Below are 21,698 nucleotides of genomic sequence, written 5' to 3'. Positions count from 1 at the left end.
TCCCCTTTTGGAATTAATTCTGTGATGGTCTCTAATTTCTAATTTTGATGTTTTAAGATAGATTTTATATATGCTTCGAAAGACTTTGTAAATACATCAATTAGATTTTTCCTTAAAAATATATGAAGTTTATTTTCGCAAAATATGTTCATTCCAATTATCCAAGTTCCTGAATAATATATGTATATACAAAATAATTAATTTTATATACCAATAAGATGTATTTAATGTTGTGTGTCAACCCACTTAAATTTGTATTTATTATTTTTCACTATCATCTCATCCTTACTCTATTTCACCCCTAATAACCTTCCACCACCTAATACTCCCTTCTCTTACTTTACTTATTTATCCCTCTAACTTTACTTATTTCACCCTCTTCCCTTTATGGCATCAAAAGGGTGGCTTATGATTTTTGGTCTTTACTAAGTAGGGGCTTTATGCCCTCTTTATTTTATATGTCTGATTTAACTAGGCTGCACTTAATTATCATTGGTAGTAGTATCTTACCCACACATTCACGTGGCTCCTTGTCTAATTAGTGGTATTAATACCTTATGTCTATGCGTCCTTACTTTATTTCCTTCCCTAGTCCTTTTAACCTTTGCAATGTATGCTTCTTCCTATGCTTGATACTTCCTAATATTGGCAGTGTATATTTTTGGCTCCTTGATGTCCTCTTTTCATTTTGCTGCTCTCATATTGAATTCTCCCTATCCTCTATATTGCCCGTTATTTCTTTCTTCTTTCTTTTATTAGTTCTGTATGCCCGATCTTCCACTTGGTCTTTTTGTGTACTTCCCTATTGTGTTTTCACTATATGATTCGACCACATATTATATATGTGGCAAGGGCTCTTATTGAACCGCCACATCGTGTCATGTGGGCCTCACCATCCAAAATGGGGGGTCAACATTCGTTATTTCAACTGCTATTAAATTGTGGTCGGTATTAGTTAAAGCAAATCAAATTTATCAATTGCTATTATTATTAAATTGTATTGGGTTTGAATATTAATATTATTTTATATAAGTAGATTATTCTATATGTCTATCAATAATATTATTATTATTGAATAATGCATTGAAGGGATAATAAATTATACATTATTAATAAGGAGATTGAATGCTGGAGTATTAGAAGTTACTATTATTAAGATGGATTATGATTCTATGTGACTATTTGATGTTGATTTCTTTCTTCTCCATCGAAATGATATTGTAATGTTCGAATGGTATTATCAAGGTATTATGATTGCAAGGTTTGTTTGTTATTGCTAGACCCTTTTTGTTAGTTTATTGATCTAATATATTCAAATAGTGACACACACACACACACACACACACACACACAAACAATGAAATCATGCTTTATGTTATTATCATATAATTGTTTTGTACTCTAACCATTTAGAAGGGGTCATGACAGTGTGACTCTACTCTGCTGCCAGTACAAACTTCCTCCATTGGTCTGGAGGTACTTATGGTTGTACATCATCAAGAAATAGGATAATGACATGGTGGGACATGTAAAATGTGTTGTGCTGGAGGCAGAAAAACGCCTGTATCCACTCTGATAAAGTCCGTTCCCAATTATATTACTTCCCATCCTTATGCGGTTCATCAACTTGAGCATCCAAATGGCAATGTTGGATGCCCTACTCGCCCCTGGGAGTTTGCTTTTCGCTATCTATAATGCGCTTCTACTTGAGAGAGATGATAAATGCTTTTTTCAATTCTCTTCTGGTATTGCTACTCCATAGGCTATCCCATTCGGCCAGTGATGTGTCAGATTTGAATGAGTAGGACCTCCTTATCCTGAGGAGCCATTTTTGCTGAGGATTTTATGGCGGAAGAACCCTTTGATGGTAACCTAAAAACCTTAGTGAGTTCTTTTGGCAAAAAGGAAATAACCACTGTATTATCAAAAAACTTGATGATAGATTTGTGAGAATTACGATCATACCCATCCTCTGTACACTGTAGCGCAGGTTTGAACTCGCTGAGGCTGAATACAAGCATAAAAATAGTCAGCTAAGAATAGATCCTTTATTAGAAATGCAAAACTGATTCCATCTCCCTTTTAAGTCTTCAAAACTCAATGATCATACAAAGATCAGAGTTCAAAATTTAACAGAGTATCCCCTATATTAAAGCATGCAAACTGAGTAGATATTGGTTGCTCACATCGAGCGTTACATAAACTCAGAATTGAAAATCACCACAAATTTTGTGAACTTCAGAGATAATAACACAACACCTTTAACAGAACCATGAGCAACAACTGGTCACAATGTCTCTTCTTCTTTCTAATGAAGGCAGCAAAAAAGCAAGATACCTGCGATCTCTCATGCTCAAACATAGAAAACTGACGCTTAGAGAATTCTGACGGTCTGCCAATGAAGAGGTGCAAAATGATCAAATAATAACTGTTATTCATGAACAAGATAATGGCACACTTAATAAATGAACTGGTGCACACAACATAAATGAGAGGATCGCCACATACAATAAGAAACTGACGAGTCCATAATACTCATACACAAGGCCAAGAAAATAAACCGATATATAGCTGACAAAAGAGTGCCAGCAAAGACAATGAAATGAGCCTGGGTCCATGCAGCAATATCAAGACAATACTTATGCAAGAGAGAAGAGATGCAAATGGACAATACAAATAACTGTATGCTGTAAGCCGACTAGTCAGAAAGTAAAAGCCTGTGATTGAAAAAGGATAAACAGCACAAACAGAAAAATCTTCGCAACTCCATTGCATGAACAGAGGACAAAAAGAAACCACACAGAATTCTGAGAGGTTCAATCAGTCAATTCCAGGTAAACAGATCTTTCTTGCTGCTATTAACTTCAACATTAGGAACTAAAATCAGAATTTTAGAGAATTCTGAAAAAGTAAGAGCAAACAATTTTTTTATAATTTAGGATTTATTGCATTGTCTCTGAGAAATGAGAGGTATATGTGCAGGGACAGGATTGCCATGTCCAAGAAGGGTATGGTAGTATATACTTAAATGGTATGATATTACATTTATGTTTGGCCACTTGGAGACATTTTCTTTATTACTGGAATATCATCTCCATCCCTCCCTTAAATTGACTTGCTTGGAGTTTATGATTTATGGCCATCCCATGCTTTCTTGTTTATTTGTGTTGTTGTTAATTCGATGGTTAACTCGTTGTTTCATCTAAGTGAGTGCAACACATGGGAATATATTTGCAATATGTGGTGTAATGCCTCTTGAATCTTCAATGAGATTATGCACAAATCAAGCAGTAGTCAGCTGGCTAGCCATTGAAAGAAGGGTTGTGTTAGATTGACAAATGTGTGCTACGTAAGTCAAGCTTCAAATGAATGTACTATATAACGTTGTACAATCTTGTCATGCCTCGGGTAATGAGCTTTAGCATGAACCAACTCTCAATTCTAGTTACATTATCATAAAAAAGGCTGATTGATAATTTCATAATAAAAGCCGTTGGCTAATCTCTTTCATGAAGTTGCATTTGCCTTTTGAAAATGTAGTCATGGTCAATGACATGTTCCAATTTAATAACACACTAGCAGAAGGTATATGACAAGTTCAAACTTCAATTTGATGGAGGAACTTGGATGTATATCAGCTTACTAAATCCATTGGTTACAGAATGCATATGGTTTTGAGTTGCAATATAGTTAGATAATATCAAATGTGAAATTTGCAATGTTTTTAATGAACAAAGTAAGTGATAAAAGAGGATGGTTGATTGTGAGAGGTTAGGTTGAATGAAATGTAAATCTCCTCCATAAATATAATTAGTCGGTTGCACCTCCACAGAGTAATTGATTATTGAAATGTCTATTTCTTCCTTGGCAGTACTGTGCTTGTTCACCTGCTTTATTATTCCTTCGATTAGCTTTCTTCCCAACACAATATCAAAACTTGGTTGAAAATGTGAGGTGAATAGTTTAAAATTTATAATGAAAGCGGGTATGCTGAATTTTGACTGCAATTGTTGATAATATATATAAAGGCTACGGTTTAAGAGTGGACCAACAGACATATAAAAAGGCAAGATAGTATAAAGATTGTGGAATGCGGAGATTTCGTAAGAATGGGCTAATGTTTCTAAGATATAGGATTGTCTCTCTTATATGTTGCACTGGTAGTCTAATTTTCCTTATGTTTTGTTTATTTGTTTGTTTGTTGTCTCATTTTAGTTTTGGTTGGCCCCCATTCTGTGGCCTGTTAAAGCTGTCAGAAATGGAGAGAAAAAGTGGTGAAGGACATTTGTAAATATTAAGTGATTCATTGATTGGTTGAAGGATATTCTGGGTGCATAAAGTCATGCAATACAATGTTTACTGTTTTAATATTTGGAGGTCATTGTAGTGAAGGTATGATTTAAGTGTCTGTGAACTTCCAAAGTGTTATAACGGGATCATTTTCATCCAATGATGACAAATTTCCAGGTACAAAATGTCATAAAGTTGCAGCTTCTCCTCACTTCCTGAGTCATTCTTCCTGGTTTCAACCAATTTTTCTTTTTACAGCTTACTTTTATGTCTTTTCAGAGCTTTGTGGTATTGACCAACTTCTTCGTCACTCCAACCTTTCATCTGCTTGCTTCGATGACAAATCCATTGCTTTAGGTAGGTGTTGGTTGGAAACTGCTACCTTTGAAAATGGTAGATATGTGAGCTCTGATTGAGTAATTTAATCATCATGGCACTTTTGCTTTTTGTCACCTGCAGTTTCAAAACTCTTGCCAAGATAGTGGTTTAATTAACCGCTGCACAAGTGAAGTGTCAAAAGCCTGAGAGGAGGGTTTTCACTTCCTCTTACCTCCTTATTCACCTTGCAGTCACTAAAGCATGTCTCTCCTATAAACAAAAGTGTATCTCTTTAGCCCCTGGACTGGATAATTGCAAAATGCACCTTATTAATCTATCTGCGATGAGGGCAGAACCTGGGACACAGAAGAACACAACAAAAAGGGATTTCTATTATCTGATAGAAGAGATTCTGCTACATGGATATTGCAAACTTGAAAATCAAAATTGCATGCTGCACAGGCTAACACTATGTAAACTACATGCTTGCTTTGATGACAAATCCACTGCTTTAGGTAGGTGTTGGTTGTGAAACTGTTTCCCTTGAAAATGGTAGATACTTCAAACTCTAGTGGTGTCATTACTAATTGCTGCACAAGTAATGTGTCAAGAGCCAAAGAAGAGGGGTTTCACTTCCTCTCGCCTTCATATTTACCTTGCACTCACTAAAGCATGTTTCTCGTACAAGTAAAAGTGGTAGGAGTTTCACTTCCTCTCACCTTCATATTTACCTTTCACTCACTAAAGCATGTTTCTCCTATAGGTAAAAGTGGTTTTCTTTCGCCCCTGGATTGGATAATTTCATAATACACATTATTAATGATTTTATCTGCTATCTCTAATGAGGGCAGAGCCCGAGACACAAAAGAGCACAGCGAAAAGAGATTCTTATTAACTGATTGAAGAGATTCTATTACATGGATTTAATAAATCTGAAAATCAAGATTAAATGCCTCACAGGCTATACCACCATATAAACTCTGGAAAACCCTTCTTGCAATACAATCTTCTTTCCCAAATACTTGCCTTCCAACCTTGAAGACGGTCTCAAACAACCTCTTTTCCAGTTTAGAGCCAAAATTTGAAATTTGGCTGTTAGAGTGCCACAATAGTGAATTTAATATTTAAATTTGAGCCAGATTCAAAAATCGGGCAGTTCCCAAAAGTTGCAGGAAGCATAACTTTGGATCCGGGTGTTTGATTCACGAATCATTTGAAGCACTGGAAACCTTTTGAGCAAGCTACGGCCCTATGGATTGGCTTTGCATGTCCTGCCAATTTTGAGGCCCTGTGGGACCATTTAGTGTCTCAAACCTGACTCTGAAGATTTTTCGGTGCGTTTTTGGAAACTGAAAACCTTAATCACTTTCAAATAGTGAAAGATTTTGACTCGATTCTTTTGCCAAAGTGCTTAATTTTTCATTTGCAAGTTTCTGTTAAATTTCTATCCCTATGTGTTAAGATTAAAACTTACTAAAAATAGCAGGTTGACTAAAAAATGCAGTAGTGGAAACTAAGAGTTGTAATTGCTATTTTGCCCAAATGGGTATTCAAAAATGCAAAAAGTTTGAAAAGAAATTAACAAAAAGAAATATTTTTGGGTGATGTAGGATTGCCTTGACACCGCCATGCTCCTGCATCAATCTCACTAACTGAGCCTTAGGTCTGCTGTTGATTTTTGCTTAGTGGCTTAGGAGGTGGGTTAGAATTCCTTTTCTCTTTGGAAGCTCCTCAAGACAGGTTGCAGTTCTTAAACATCTTTTTGAGGAGTTTCTTTGAAGTGTGGGACACATTGTATAGCTTGACTTGAATGCTTTTTGCGGTTGGCAGTTCAGGAATTGGTTTGTTTCCGAGACCACTGGGATAATATGCACCTGTCATTGACTTGCTCTGTTCCTCAATTGCCATATTCTCTTGAAAAGTTTTATAAGGCGCATCTCTATAGGGAAATGGACTAGAGCTGCATGTCTCCTTGTCACACCTTGGCATTCAAGACTTTAGTTTGTTTGGATTAACTTGATTAGAATTGGTTTAGTTTAATGTTAGATTATGAGAAGTTGGTTTTATATTTGAATATTTCATTCAATTTGTAGCTTCTAAGCTAGCTTTGCTCCTTTCTTGTGTGTTTAAAGAGAGAGCACAGGAGTTACAGGTAGAATTCTGCATGATTCCTGTTTCATACTCCATCACATCTCTCATTTTTTATTGTTCATAGCTTGGTTGTTTCCAATTCCATTATTTTCAGCTTTTTGCTGTCATTTCTTATCCAATATTTCAAATCGGTTGTTGGAGGTTAAACATTTGCTCCTAAATGGTGAATTCCATTAACTAGATATTTGTTTATAAATGTATTTAAAGCTTTAATAAATTGGTCACTTTAGATTATATGCGACATTAATAACATGTTTAAAATATCAATTAAAATATATATAGAAGTTAGAATATATGCACATATGTTCAAAATATATTTTATCTATATTTTATTGAAATGATCTTATTATGCAAAATTACTATCCTTGCATTTTATAGTAGTCTCTTTCTTATTTATATTTCTATATGAGCTATATAACTTGGTCTTTTCCTTTGAGAGTGTTCTTGTAGGAAAAAGAGGGAGGTTGACATTTCCGACAACCTTGAAAGAGAGAGAGTAGATAGAGGATATGATTAAGTCAACCTTCAGTGATCTCATTCATATTGATTCAGAGGGAGTAAACCATGTTGAGATGGATTCTACAGTGATCAATAAACTGTAGCAGTCAAGAGGATTGTGATCCATGAATATACCTCGCTACTATGTGATTTTGATGAGCCTACCCCCTATGTACATCATGAGAAAGTGATGACTTCAAAATTATGTCACTTGTATTTGTAGAAGTTATTGAAAGTTGACAATCTTACAATAACTTAATTTTCTATTATGATGGATATCTTACGATGTCTATGCAGATCATGATAGATTATACCATGCATGGTGGATGCTTATATGGTAAGCATTATGAGAATGCGTGTACACATACCTTATAAACATATTTTGAGTATATGGTGAATGTTATGCAAATTGATGTTCTAGAGGCCATTCCATAGAGTACATGGTGAATATCATATGACTTGATGTTATGAAGGCCATTACTCATAGTACTTGGTGAATATCTTTCATCTCATTTTGGAGACCATTACTCAATTGTGATATCAAAATGGTGAATATCATATGTTGATATCGTACAGACCATTACCTTAGTGAGTACATGGTGAATATCAAGTGTTGATATTCTGGAGACCATTACTTGGAGTATTTGGTGGAAAATATGACATTCATAAAGATTGCCAGTGATGTAATATATGTCTTATGTTTATCCTCCCTAGCTAAGAGGGATTGTTGATGTTTGGTAGCTTCAGTTGGATAAAACTATGGCTATATATAATTATATATGACATATAATTACTCATGAGATTTAAGTTTATTATTTGAGAGTAAATAATATATATATATATATATATATATATGATTATATTTGTTATTATATTAATTATCAAATTAATGAATAGACATGTCCCATGAAGGACATGTCTCTTCTTATCCTTATTATAAATAAGAGGTTGCTGCCATTTGGAACACACATACCAAATAAATGGCAGTGCTAAGTACTTTTGCAACGATCCGTAAAACTAACAAACCTCGTCTTCATTTATACCATGAGAACACATGCATAGTGACATTGTAAGAAATAATATATAACCTTTGAATTTGAAATTAAAATATAATGCGAGGGATTAAAACACAAGGATTTTCTTTCTTTTTCTTTCTTAAAATTGTACAAGGCATAGAATCAAAGGATACACAAATAAGAACCCTTGTTCTTAACCTTTGTCAAACAAGGATTTCACTTTTATTTTTTGTAACTTTAGGTTGCATGGAGCACAAAAGTAGAGGATATAAACAAGAAATAACCCTAGTTTGACAAACAAAAACTTCAGATATTCCAAAAATTGAAGGATGAATACTGCAGCTTGTAAAATTAAAAAGTTTAAAATTTGATTACTTTTTATTCACAACATCTAAAAGAATGAATTATAAACCTCAAGTAAATTACTAAATTTGTCAATTATAATTAGTACTTTAATAAGTGCTAACAAGTTAAGTTAGAATTGAACATCGATAAGCAACGAGAAAAGGAAGTCAAGAATAAAGCCTACTTGGAGCCTTGAATAATTTTTGAATCCTTTAGTTCAATGGTAGATTGACATCACTCTTCCTCTTGCTCGTACTCTTCCTAATTCCTTCACTCTCACTCTTATAGCTTGTTATTGCAACTCCCAACACTTTTATTGAAAGTTAGTGAGTTGGAATAAGATAAATGGCTTTTTTTGAGTATTTAGGGTATGAGTGGTGTCTTAGGCCATTATGTTTAGGACCTAGGGAGCACACCAACCTTTTTGATTGTTTAAAACATCTTTTAATGCTGTGCATCCTAGGGGATTCCTGGCTTGAGATATTTGAGGGTCTCCTAGGAACATCTTGGCTTCTCAGGAATATCATAGCATCCCATAGTTGTTCCTCCAAAAAGGATATATGTATTTGAAGTGCCTTGTTTAGTGCTACATCTAATAGAATACATGCATGAAATAATAGTAAAATATGGTAGTGTGTACTAGGTATAAGAGTAAAATATATCTTTATTCACGCATGAATTTATCATAGAGAAGACTTGAAATGATTGGCTAAGGATTCCAATCCATTCAACTATACCATTCTACCTACCGTGATGATACACAACATATTTAATGGACTCAACTCTTGCTAAGAGGAGCACAACTGTTGACCAACCGAAATTTATAACTACCCAAGAGTGATATTCAACTTAATATGGACAATTAGAATACTGTTGGATACAATATTATCAAACATAACAATAGGCACCCCCTAGAGGTTCTACTAAAAAGGGGACGTCCTTGAACGCAAATCTTCTCTTAAAATCATAACTTCAATTACAGCTGAGATATAGTTCATTAAAATGTTATGATACCTCAAGTTTCTAGGATGGGGCGAAGGGGAAACAAGTTTTTAGGATGTTTTTCCCCTGAGTAGCAACTATATATATATATATATATATATATATATATATATATATATAAACTAGGGGAAATTTCTATTAAATTTATATTATATAACATAATGGCAATCATCATAGCAACATTATAACATTGAGAAATCTGAAACCAATGTCCCTTTGCAAAGGTAACTAATCTTTCACTCTTGATCGTGTGTGGGCTTCAACTTACAAAATGACCTAATACAAGTGAGGGAAATGGCCCACTTATCCACTTTCTACAATAGAAAAGGCAATATTAGGCCTCTTGGGCACACAACCGGCCTAAAACAACAATGTTGGGTCCGTAAAAACTAAGATTACATTCATTAGCTCTCTAATGCACTTGTCAATTCTAGTTTACTGATTATAACTTGCCTACTCACTTAGAAGGTGTAAATTATCTTGGAATTCATTTAATTTTTATTTTCCTCGCCTTTTGGCCGTTTATAAAAGACTAAACAAACTTGTGAAGTTTACCGGAAGTAAGAAATGGAAATTTGAAGTGTTTTTCGGCATTATAAATTGTTTATTGACATGTGGAGAAACCCACAAAAGGGATGAAGCGGGTTTTAGATTGGAGATGGTTGATACCTCTTATGTCCATTGATTTTTTGATTTTTCTGTTAATAATGGATATTCTAATCCTTGAAATGTGTAAGGATTAATATTAGAAAAATTACTTGTTTTATGGCTGTTGTCATCAGAAATGGTTGGCTGTCCCCAAGATAGTCGTCCCCAGTTGCCTAGGGGGTGATCAACAATTTCTAGAACAAGAGTTGACTATTTCCTAGTTTATGGGATGGTTCTCAGTTCCCAAGTTTTTTGCATGACTAGGGACGACTTGGAAATGTTTTCGATCGTCCCCAATTCCCCAAAACATGTTTTGTTTCTGGTACTTGGGCATTTAGGGTGGAAACACATTTCCGTGTAACATTGTTAAAATGAAAATTTACCAATTAATAATCGTCATTTCAATATAGGCTTTGGTTTGAGTCCTTCAACTACTTTGCAAGATATGTAGGAATTTGCCCCCATGCCTAATCCAGGTTCGTGCATCAATATGTTGGTGCACACTGCATGTGTCCCAAGTGCATTGGGTGTGTTGTGCGTACCCAGATCATATAGGGGCATATCTTTTGGTAGTCTAGTGCATATCCAAGGCTTGCCATAGTCATAACATTTAATTGAAATATTCCTATTTATTTAAACTAAATATTCACCCTTTCAACACTGTTTAAATCTTTGATTGCTCAAGTTATTTTGTGGTAGAGACCTGTGCCTTTTAGCAAATACATGTACCCAAATCTACTGCCTACGATGATCAAATGATTGCTAAGCTATAGAAAGAGATTGCCCAATGGTGCATTGAAGTCGTTGAAGCCAATTCATCATGGTCAAGTGTGATGCCCCAAAGTTGATTCTTCATTCAGGATATTTGTTCACAATTTCACATGGCAAAATTTGACTAGTGATGAAATAGGAAGATGGTAATTGGTGTGATCTTTAATTCTTCTATTGCTAAATATCATGGAGCCTTGTGCTATCGGTTTGCAATTCACAACTCTTGCATGTGGATAATGGTGTTGTAATATTCAACTCTATCATTTGATGATAATAAGCTGAAATATTAGATCTTTTGACTATAGTCTTACTTTATTGTATTGATCTCCTAATTCTCTCCTATCGACACTTAGGAAAGAAACATACAGAGGATTAGGTCCCATACATATTGCACTTGCCCAGTAATCACATAAATACCCTTCGATATATATGCACTCCATATAATAAGGTTTGAAGAGGTCAAATACTAATCAACCCAAATGCGTTAATGTCCTTTTATTTATGTATTTAGTTTACAATTTTGTATTTTTTTATAATATCTTTGTATTTGTATATTAAAAATTTAAAATAATTATACACACACACATACATACATACGTATGTATGTATGTATATATATGTGTGTGTGTGTGTGTGATTTTATACACACACACACACACATGCTCAAACCTCGTACTCCTATCCATGCACAACAATTTAGCCCTGCAATAATGTCGGTCAACTTTTGAAATGTAATGTGTAAGGTCAAATATTTCCATAAGGATTATGGTTCTGATAACTTATAATTGCATATAAATCAATTCCAATATTAATTAAATGTCACTTTATATTTAAATCATGTAATATTGGTTAAGCTTAATTTCTCTTCCATAAATCAATGATATTATGAATTGGCAAAAAACATGATAAGGTGTCTTGAGACTATTCACCACAACTAAGCCCAAGGGTGCATAACATCCAGCCAAGACAATTCAACCCCTTGGCCTCATGAGTGGTAGGAACATCCAACCAAGACAATTCCATCCAACATGGGGTGGTGTGCTTACATTGTGAAATCCGGTTTGCTACAGTTCTTATAATGTACATACTTATTAATCCATATATTACACAGTGTAGAAAAAATAGAAATATTAAATTAATTAATAACTGAGTCTGAATAGTAATAATTCCACTCGTCTCTTAAAATACACAATTCAGTATGTTTTAAATAATCACATTGCATATCAATTACTTCCTCGAGCACTTGTTTATTGAATGCAGATTGTGTGTGTGGTTGTCTGTATTAGGTTTGATCTTAATTTCTCAATCGATCATTTGATTGTTGATTGATTGATTGAAATAATTCCTTTGATTGTGTGATTTGAGGCATGAGTGAGTGATGATCAAGAGATTGTTGATTAGATGGTTGATGAGTGATGATTTGCAGAATGTTGGTTTTATATATTGGCGAATGATGATTGAACGTATACTGAATTGATTACTGAATTGTTTGTTTTCTTGATCCCAAGATGGATTGATGACTGCTGTAGATTTGATGATTGCCTGCTTGATCTCACTGATTGGTTTTTCTTTGATTTCTTGAGGGATTAGTTATCCTTCAATGCGTGAATTGAATTACCCTTTATTGGTGGAAGGGTCACCACCTTTCATAGGAATTAGAGTCACCACTTTTCATAGTTGCCTTTGAGAATTATATATTGTTCCCCGTATTGATCTTCCTTCCGGATCCTCTCCTCAAATGAAACCTCTCCCCTTTATATTGTCCAACGTGAGAGAGAGTGACACATCTTCAACACGTCTGCCCGTTGCAATGGTCACAACATTTCACAATTACCACCCTTCGAAGGGGTCATAACCTTTTCATCATTTCTGCCTTCTTAGAGAGTCACAACCTTTCATAATTACTACCCTTTTAAAGAGTCATAACCCTTCACCATTTCTACTCTTTGAAAGTCATTAATCTTCTTCCCATTCCTTTCGTTGTCCATTAATCCTTCCTTCATTCCCATACTCCATTCTTTCTTCCTTCCTCCACATGCCCTTTCAAGTGAAGTCCACTTCTCCTTTCATATCTCATGTTTGAGGGAATTACAACTTTTCATTTCATTTCATTTCATTTCATTGTACTTAAACTGAATTTTAACTATGTTATATATTAATTTTATTCTTGAATCATTTAAGTTTTAAATTTGAATTTTTTAATTCTTTAATATTTTAATTGTTTATTTAAATACTATTTCAAAAGGGAACATTACTGTCCGCCCAAGATTGCTTGCCCTTGAGCAATGCTGATTTTATCTTTTCAATTGGATTCCTTGCCAATATGATGGTCAATTCTTGGAGATTTGTAATCTGTATATCCTTCTCGTTGTTAGCTTCTGCTTTGTTACTCTGATATAATCAATGTTTCTTTCTTTACTGTGTTTGCCTTAATGGAGTCATGAACAATCTTTTTATATGCATGACTTCTTACTGTATTCATGGGCTGAGAAATGGCTAATATTTCCTTTCTCTCTAGTTGATGCAAGTTGTCTGAAACTCAATTATCTGGAATTTGAGTTATTTTTTAATCTTGAATTTGTATCCTTTACTTATAAGTTATAACTGTAACTTCAGCATGCACAATAGGATCCATATACTTTAAACAATGTTATGACAGATTGCAACAACTTTACTACAACCACATCAGCAAGAAGGCTCACCGTGACACACAATGAAGGCAATTAGTTTAGATTTCTGCATTGAATATCTACTACCATGATTTATTTGAAGAGTCGTTTTAAGTATTTGCCACACGGTCAATGTTTTTGCTTTTGTTTATTGTGAATAGGTAGGATTCTGAACATATCTTCTTTCACATATAATGACAATTAGTAGGTTACTTAGTATACTCATCAAGGGATCTTATACTGAACTTTTTCATAATTGTTAAGCATAAAGTAATCATAAAATACACATGAAGTAAACATGTTGAAAACATATCAGAAACGAAGCAAACACATAATTACTCGTAAGACACTAAGCATTCATGCAAGATACAAGGGATACATGAGAAAGGTACTTATGGAGTAGACATGTTGAATACACATCAGTCATGAAGCAAACAGTTTAATGTCATTAATCATTTGGTTCTCTTGGTTTTCATTTACCTTGTGACTGCAATATAGGAGACTAAATACAGTTGATTCTTAGAAAGTATGTCAACGTGGTATGACTCTACTTTAACATAACATTATATCATTTATTGACCTCTACTGACTTGTGAGGTATTAAACTCCTCCATAAGTTGACAATCTTACTTGGTCCCTGTCATCTACTTATAAACACTATCATATTTTATTATAGTTATAGGCTTTGACTATTATTATTATTTTTAAACCGAGTTATCATTTTTGCAGTGGGTTGGCAGGATCAATGCTGCATTCCCATCTGTGATGTCCCCTTTTGGCCCCCTTTTGGAATATACTTAAATCTTGCCATAAAATCACGAGTAATTAAAATAAGAGATATAGTTCATTAGTATGCAAATTACCAAACTTTCCAACATAAACTTTGGTTTAAATCCCACAGTAACATTAGTCAACAACTGAAATACAATGCATAAGATCAATTATTTCCGTCAGGATTAGGGTTCCAATAACTTATAAATGCATATAAGGCAATTGCACTAACAATTAAATGATATTGTAACAACCAAATCATACAAATTCAAGGTAAAAATACTATCTACAAATTGATGCTATGTAAACTCATCAATTTCTCTTCCCACGATCAATCATACTATGGATTGGGGAAAACATGATAGGGTGTCTTGAGATTGTTCACCACAACTAAGCCCAAGGGCGTGGAACATCCAACCAAGACAACTTGATCCCTTGGCCTCACAAGTAGCAGGAATATCCAACCATTAATTCCATCTAACTTGAGGTGATGTGCTCACATTGTTGGACTTGGTTTGCCACACTCATTATAATGCTTACTTATTATTCCATATGCGACTCTGTGAAGGAAAATTAATAATACTAAATTAATATTTAAATAGAGTTGAAATAGATTAGTAATTTCACTAATATCTTAAATTAAAATACATAATAGAGTATATACTAAGCTGCCGGTTGGGATTCTGGTTCGTATGCAGGTTCGACATTCAGGTTCAAAATTCGCTCAAAGTTTTTTTGGACTGGGTTCGGGTTTGTCCGTACAAGATTTTGTTTTTATTTATTATTTATAATAGAAATATTTATATTCTTGTGAATGTGCCGCTGCCGTGAATGGTTTGTTGACTCTGTTCTGTAACCTGTAACGGTAACAATTGTAACCTCTGTTTACAAGGAAACAATGACAGAAAAACTGTAGCCTGTAATCTGTAACCTCTGCTCAGAAGAAAAAACAGTAAAAAGAACTGTTGTTCAAGTCACCTGACTGTCTTTGGGATGCACGATAATATAATAAATATTTTTGGATGCAAACTATACTCTATAATGATTTTGCATTTTGGATGCAGAAGAAAAACGACAGCAAAATAAATCTTCGACTCACGATACAAAACCGGAATGTGTAAAATGTTTTATAAAACATAAAAGCAACTGAAAATATCAGTGTTGTTTCAGGGTTTTAATTAAAAAATGTGTAAAAAATCATTTGAAAAGTCAACCGCGACCAAATTCGTTGGTCATTCGCTCCGGGTTTCGTATTGGCTCGATGTTTTTTGTCATCATTCGCCGCAAAATCACCCCGTAGACATCCAGGGTCCTTCCCAGTGAATGATGAGTGAATTTAAACGAATTCAAATTTGGACCGAACCTAGATCACTGGTTTATTGAATGCAGACTGTATAAATGTATATATCAGAACTGATCTTAATTTCCTGATCGGCCATTGATTGTTGTTAAATGATTGAGTGATTGAGCAAATTCCTTTGATTGTATGATGTGAGGCATAAGTGAGAAATGATTAGATGATTGTTGAGTGATGACTTAAGGAATGTTGGTTTTATATATTGGCATATGATAATTGAATGTATGCCGAATCATTAGTTTTCTTGATCCCAAGATGAACTGATGATTGATTGCTGTGGTTGGATGATTGTTTGCTTGATCTTGCTGATTGATTTCTTGAGGGATTAATGATTGATGGGCGAAGGATGCTTTGGATGGATCCATGAGTGATGATTGATAATATATCCTTCAATGCTTGGAATGAATTCTCCTTTATACTTCATTGATTAAGGGTCACCATCATTCATAAGTATTAAGCTGTGACTTTTCATTGTTGCCTCTGAGAATAAAATATATTACTCCCCAAAATTGATCTCCCTTTTGGATTCTCTCAATTGAAATCTTCTCCCATTTTTATCTTCCGATTTGAGGGAGTCACAACTCTTCAACATGTCTACCCTCTGTAATGATCACAACCTACCACAGTTACCACCCTTTGAAAGGATCACGACCTTTTATCATTTTTGCCCTTTGAGAGAGTCACAACCTTACATGATTACCACCCTTTGAAAGAGTCAAAACCCTTCATCATTGCTGACCTTTGAAAGAGTCACTTCCTCATCTTCTCCCATTCAGTTGTTTGTCTACTAATCCTTCATTAATTCCTATGCTCCATTATTTCTTCTTTTCTCCATATCCGCTTTCAGATGAAGTTCTATTCTTTCTTTTGTATCTCATGTTGGAGGGAGTCACATCACTAAATTTTAATAATGTTATATTTTATCTTATTCTTTCATATATTTAATTTAAAATTATTTTTGATCTTTTAAATTGTTATTATTTTTGATTATTTATTATTAAATCTTATTTCAAAAAGTGGATATTACACAATTCTCTATGTTGTAACGTGAAGATTTTACAAAATATTATTTGAGAATGAAGTACCATGTGTCTTGCTTCATATATTTAGAGTAAAAGCTAGTCAAACTAAGAGATCACAGTCTAGGTGTTGAGCGAAATTTGATAGCCTGCTTAAATCTATACTCGATCAGTTCTGGAAAAGATCTGTATTTGCTTCTCTGTGATCTATCCTAGTCATCGATGTCAAGGAAGACGTCATTGATAAGATTTTGCGACGTTACCTCAGAAGGGTAAACTTCTGTCTGACTTGAGCTAGCATCTTTATTATAGAATCAATTACTTTGGGCTATATTATTAGTTGTTTGACGTCACACCATGTGACTCACTCCATCACTAGTGGCGAACTCCTGGTGCTTTTGAAAGCACATTCATGACAAGTTAGGCTTGTCTGTGCATGATGATCATCAATACAAGCTGACATATTATGACCTTTAAAACAATTACTTGTAGTTGAATAATATGCGTATAATAAGAAAGTTTCACGAAGTCTTATAATTCCACAATCAATAGTCACGGGTATAACATCTATAAAAGGAAGGTTTAATGAGGTCATATTTTCCACAATCAACAGTCACAAGCATCCAGTCAAGTTTCTTTCCCCACTTTTTAATATTGCCTTGGAATTGCCATTTGTTGTGTTGTAGAGGTATTTACAGACAAACAACTGCAGTCGGCAGTCTGAGCACAAGAACTCAGCAGCCAAAACCCGTATTCTACATTTAGAATTATTCAATATTGTTTGCAATTTCAATTTTTTTGTTGTTGTATTTTGTGGCTCCAGTGACTTCATGTTCAGTTTTTATAGATATAAGGAAAGAATTTTGATGTGCATGCTACCCTAAACCATGAGATGGTTATATTAATTGGCTTTCTTTGAGTTAATGGCTCGATGTAATCCAAATATCTAAATCTTTTTCAGGTGTTGGAAAGAGTTGCCTTCTTCTACGTTTTTCAGATGATTCCTTCACAACAAGTTTCATAACCACCATAGGGTATGCCTGTAGTTTCTGCTTAAATTGACACTTGACCATACATTTTTGTGCTTTATGTTTCTCTCTTGCTAATGCTATTTTTCGATCAGAATTGATTTTAAGATCAGGATATTTGAACTCGATGGGAAGCGGATTAAATTGCAAATTTGGGACACTGCTGGACAAGAACGTTTCCGCACAATTACAACAGGTCAATGTGCTGTTCATGTAGATGTTTTTTTTCTTTTTTGAAAAAAAGACAATGTTCTGAGAAACTAATAATATATTTTAAAGATTTCATCACTTAAGAAAAAACATGATGTTTTATTCAAGATTTACAGCATTGCAATTTTGTGGCTTTTCAGTTTATGTTGGTTTTAATTATCAATTTCATTTGATGTGGTCATTGCATGGTCATCAATTTATATAATTATTTTGGTGCAGCGTACTATCGAAATGCGATGGGCATTCTTCTGGTGTATGATGTTACAGACGAGTCGTCCTTCAACAGTATCCACCTTTTTGCTAATAGGGTTTTACTTAAGTCATTGGCTTTTAGTCCCATGACGAAGTTTTAACCATTTAATCAAATTGTTATAGTCCCAGAAGTTCCTTGATAGATATTGCGGTCCTTTTCTTAACTCCTAAGCTTTCAAGACATTCGTAACTGGATAAAGAATATTGAGCAGCACGCATCTGACAATGTGAACAAAATATTGGTAGGCAACAAGGCAGATATGGATGAGAGCAAGAGGGTGAGTTGGCGTACAGTGCCTCAGAGGATGTTTGTGCTTCTATAGTCTCCCAAAGCCGATCACTGAATAATTTAATGTGTTAAATTGTAATTCTTCTTTTCCGTTTTATGTTGTATAGTATTTATCAATGCTCTAGTTGTAGTTTAGTCTGGTTATGATTTTCCTGGACATTTTTCAGGCTGTCTCCACTGCTCGGGGTCAAGCACTTGCTGACGAGTATGGCATCAAGTTTTTTGAAACTGTAAGTCATATATAACTATAAGAGACATGATAGTTTTACTTTGTCGTATTTTTGCATATTTATTTTCTAGTTGGTATTTGCACTGGCAGACGTCCTGCCCGTGGCATCTCCTACTTATGCTTCATTTAGTGATAGCTTGTTGACAGAAGTTGCCCGGTGTTTGCAGAGTGCGAAAACAAACCTTAACGTTGAGCAGGCTTTCTTTTCAATTGCAAGAGATATTAAGCAAAGGCTCTCTGAGACTGATTTCAAGGCCGAGGTGCACAACTTGACTTTAACCATGCCATTATTAATTTATTCTTCTTTGTCATGGGTGTTTTAAAAACTATGTTATAAATATTTCAATTGCAGCCACAGACCATCAAAATCAGCAAACCTGATCCAGCTAAAGATGCATCCAACACCTCAGTAAAATCTAGCTGCTGCAGTTCTTAATGTTATACGGCATTAGTTCGTTCAGCCATTAGCTTTTGGTTGCATTTGTTGACATTTATATACAAGCCCGACACAATAAGCATTGTGGCAATAAACTTTCTAGCCATTGATTACGTTGCTTGTAGCTGAGGATTCTGGAGGGTATTAACAGTGACGTGAGTTGCCAAATACGTATGGCAGTATAATGTAACGGGATGCTAACTGCAAAAGCTTGAATCCTTCATCGATATTGTCCTTTTATGACATTATTCTTGCATGTAATTTCTTCAAGGAAGTAGGTGGGTTTAATTCATAGTATGGTACTTGATCTATAAAGTCTGCTAACATGGCATATTTTCCCTGCGATTTCTATTATTAATGTTTTGAGTGGAACATAGTTATTACTTCCCATCCTGAAATTTCCACTTGATACGCCGTTCAGTTTGGGCCTTTCTAGTCTATTGTTATGACAATTGAATATCAGATTTTAAAATACTATGATATTAACATGCCATAAAATCACTGTTTTAAACCTATAATATTTTGTTATATGCATGTATCTCTAGTCAATCCTCTTGTGTTCTCTTCATTTTCTTAAGAGCACCTTACTGTGTTTATCTGTCGTTATTGAATGGGGCATTCAATTCATCTTTTGAACATTTTTCTGTGCCAAATATATGAAGCGCAATCATTCAACATACAAATTTTTCTTTTTACAAATTTATCAAATTTTAGCACTTTACTGTTGACATGGCAAGGTAAATTAGTAAACTGAACTCAAGAAATGTCACAGGGACACCCATTCTCTCAGTGTATACTGGACCTTTTCTTTTGGCCTTTGGCTTTCACTGTTGGAAGTTGCGTATTTAATTTGCCTATTATACGTGTGGCTTCAACTAGATTTGGGGAACATTCAATTTATAATAATTGTATTCTTATGATACCGTACTAAAGTACTATCCTTCAGGTGTTTTCCGTATAGAATTTAATTTTACTTCTTGTCGACTTTACATGTCCGAGCACTTGATTAATTTTAAATTTCCGCCACCATTATTAGGTTAGAGGCTTTTACTATAGTTATATGAATATAGAGGCACTCATTTGACAGATTGAAGACGATTATTCCAGACATTGAGATTGTATAGACACATTTTATAGTAGTGCACCCTTTTGAAGATACTTTTTTAAAGTAGATGTTAGATACTATTCTACCCTAATAAATCCTGCATTATGAATTTTAAAAATGCCAATAACTTTAGCTATTCAATTATGATATGTAACATAAAATGTAATGTTTTTGTCTTCTTGTATATATGAGACAAAGGTTGATTATTTTTTTGTTATGCATGATTTCTTAGATGAATAGGTGAAGTTGTAATGCAGCTTTTTTTTTTTTTTTACGTACACATAGTCAGTACAAATTTTGTAGCTGTTTATGTGAAATGTAGGGTGGAATCTTATATTGAACTTTGAGATTAGCTACAAATTTGGGAAGTAGAAATTCGAGAATAAAAGTAAGTTTTCACAAATGGAAGTGTGAGTTCCCATATTCAGTGTTCAACACACAAAAATATAGTAATTATATTAAAAATATTGATACACCTCAAAGAGCTATGTTATGGGATTGGTTACTTTTCCATTTACTTATCGTTGATCGGGTTTTTTGAGGGGATTTTAACATGGTGGATCAATTGATAGATTGTAGTGGGGATAGCCATCCTCAACTTCTAAAAGTAGAGTTTGAATCATGGATCCCAACTCGAAACTCTTTGGATATGTATGAACCTATTATGGGTAAAATGGACTCTTAAAAGACCTCACTTGTTCACATGGAGCTTTTAAATTTCTTTCAACCTATACAACCTTCCCTCCCCTTGTCGTAATATTTATTCCATCTCAATCTTGTTGACACCCTTTTAGATTAGTCACCCATTTTCATTTCCTTTTTTTTTTGGAGGCTCGCCTTTACCTCATGCTCTTCCCTACAAGCTAAATGAATCACATTTGCAAAATCAAGATTGTAGGGATGATGTTTTAGCCATTTCGAATGCTGAACTAAAAACCTCAAAATGTTAGATGAGTAAGTGGATGGGAAAGAACAATTTCTCGTACTATTTTCCTTTGTGAGTTTGGAAGAAAAGTTGTGGCTAAGAATGTAAGGCTTGAGAAACCCCTTAAAGGACAACTTATCCAAGATTAGCTCCACCAACATGATGCTCATAAGGCTAAAGGTGAGAATTATTGTTATTATTCTATTAATAGCTTACAAAAAACCAGCCAAGATATGACTATAAAAACCTTTTATGAGCATTATACACAACAAATAACTGTGTTCAGTAACGTCCCACGAGGGAACCCGAGAGAAGAAGCCATCTAACTACTGAAAATGCATCTATTTTTTGAACTTTTATTCATGAAAT

General features: G+C 34.3%; 1 protein-coding gene across 1 annotated transcript in view; it reads left to right on the top strand.

The window, feature by feature from the left end:
• The window catches only part of LOC149534755 (ras-related protein RABE1d), a 33,005-nt gene extending 13,391 nt beyond the window's left edge, over positions 1-19,614 (top strand). Inside the window, exons 2-8 of the mRNA XM_089805337.1 lie at positions 17,817-17,889; positions 17,979-18,079; positions 18,313-18,378; positions 18,526-18,623; positions 18,802-18,864; positions 19,031-19,123; positions 19,216-19,614. Coding sequence (XP_089661463.1) covers positions 17,817-17,889; positions 17,979-18,079; positions 18,313-18,378; positions 18,526-18,623; positions 18,802-18,864; positions 19,031-19,123; positions 19,216-19,299 — 578 coding nt within the window. The 3' untranslated portion in view covers positions 19,300-19,614. The remainder of the gene's footprint in view (positions 1-17,816; positions 17,890-17,978; positions 18,080-18,312; positions 18,379-18,525; positions 18,624-18,801; positions 18,865-19,030; positions 19,124-19,215) is intronic.
• The last annotated feature ends 2,084 nt before the right edge of the window (positions 19,615-21,698 follow it).

This window comes from Cupressus sempervirens, chromosome 10 (genome assembly GCF_028749045.1).
Source record: "Cupressus sempervirens isolate cs-2001-9-10 chromosome 10, ASM2874904v1, whole genome shotgun sequence".
NCBI classification, from domain to species: Eukaryota; Viridiplantae; Streptophyta; class Pinopsida; order Cupressales; family Cupressaceae; genus Cupressus; species Cupressus sempervirens.
Note: the sequence above shows the minus strand (reverse complement) of the source record. Positions and strands in the feature narration are given on the sequence as shown.